Source organism: Drepanopeziza brunnea (assembly GCF_022702325.1).
Source record: "Drepanopeziza brunnea f. sp. 'multigermtubi' strain 214-2 chromosome Unknown ctg19, whole genome shotgun sequence".
In the NCBI taxonomy this organism is placed as follows: Eukaryota; Fungi; Ascomycota; class Leotiomycetes; order Helotiales; family Drepanopezizaceae; genus Drepanopeziza; species Drepanopeziza brunnea.
Genome location: NW_027094082.1, coordinates 496024 through 497669, shown reverse-complemented (window position 1 = coordinate 497669; position 1646 = coordinate 496024). Strand labels below are relative to the sequence as shown.

General features: G+C 54.5%; 1 protein-coding gene across 1 annotated transcript; it reads right to left on the bottom strand.

The window, feature by feature from the left end:
* Positions 1-753: 753 nt before the first annotated feature.
* On the bottom strand, positions 754-1646 carry L3040_008909 (uncharacterized protein; the record flags this gene model as incomplete). Its single annotated transcript, XM_007292668.1, has 2 exons — positions 754-1447; positions 1498-1646. The coding sequence occupies 2 exons, from the start codon at positions 1644-1646 to the stop codon at positions 754-756; spliced, it is 843 nt and encodes a 280-aa protein (XP_007292730.1).

The following is a 1646-nucleotide window of genomic DNA, read 5'->3' as shown; positions in this document are numbered from 1 at the left end:
GTTGGTTTCGAATTGAAGTTGAAGGTTGAGGGTTGAGGGTTGAAATAGAATACGTGGTCGAGGGTCCAGTTGACCTGTAAATGTCAACCGAGTTATTTCAGTGCCGTTTAGCGTAACGTAACGTGACCTCCCCCTTTGATGAAAAGGCAAGTGCGACCAACTCGACAACTCCACAACCCGACCAGCAATAAACCGACAAACTGCATCCAGACCTCAACGACTTTGGCTCAGAACTTCATACCTAGTCTCCTCGAAACGATTTTGCGATAGAACTTTGCCCGCTCGACAAGAGGCGTTGAATGGTCATTGAAATTGATAATCCAGATCTGCCACCAGACTCCAACTCCATTAAACAAGGTAGGCTGAGCCTCCTGTTCGGTGTTCCCGCTCATATATGTGGGCTTGACTAACCATTACGCAGGACAATGGGGGAAAGGTCTTGTCCTTAGGGATACTGAAAAAAAAATGCATCTTTGAATTGATTTCGTTGCGTATGTATCGGAGCGCCACCCTCCCTGTGCGTAACCGTGAACATCTCCAAACGATCATTGATGCTTGAAAACACCTTATCACCTCCATCCAGTATTCTAGCTCCGGTCTCTGTAGGTTTAATTTCCAGTGACATAAGAGCCGCAATGCTACCCAGATGCTTCCCAGTCCCCATCGTACTTCCCTTAACACCAAACCACCAAACCACCATATCAATCGACCTCTCCAGCCATCTTCCCCTCCATAGAAAAAGGCCTCAAGCTTCTAATAGACCATGAACTTCCTCATCTCTGGATGCTCCATGATTCCAAGCTGAGATTCATCCCGGCAGACCATACCGAGATACATTGCCAGAAATTCCAGCCGCTCAAACTTGTCGAGCTTATCCATATCTCTGTACGCTGCCCACGGGTAGAGGGGAAACGGCTCCAGCTCGACCCCCAGCGCCGTCCGAATCAGCCAGCTCGCGCAAACCGCCGCCCTCGTCAGAATCATGCCCATAACGGTCCACGAATCGCGCTCCTTGGGGTTCATCTCCCGGCCCCACTGCTCCATCTTCGCCTCCTGCAGCTTGATTTCCTCCGTGATGCGGAATATGAGGTGCGATTGCAAGCGGCGACACCTCAGCTCGTCGGCGACGACCCAGAGGCGGATCCAGTGGTCGAAGCGGTCGGCGAGCGGCCGGGAGAAGGTTGCGTGCATGAGCGGGACGTCGTCGCACCACTCGACCGCGCCGGTGTAGAAGAAGCGCACCAGCAGCCGCACCGTGATATCCTCGGCGTTCCAAACCGTCCAGGAGTTCAGGTAGGGCCCGTGGGGGTTTATCTGGCCGGTCCATCGCTTCAGCACGGGGGAGTGGGCGTGGGCGAGCTCCATGTCGACGGCGAAGCGTTCCGTGGGTACGCCCACTTGGTGGTGAGAGCCGACGATGTACAGTAGTCCGGGCGGTGCCACCACCCTGTGTAAGTGTTAGCCTCTTGAGATGCTGGGGGGGTGATGGGGTCTTACGGTCCTGTAGGCTGCTGGATCACGAATTGGCTCGGATTCGTGGCCGGCGATGCTCTGACAATCGGGGCCGGCAATGCTCTAAAGATCTTGGGGGCCTCTTGTCGTGTGCGCTCCGGCATAGGCCGTTGTCTCATGTCCAGCTGTGACAT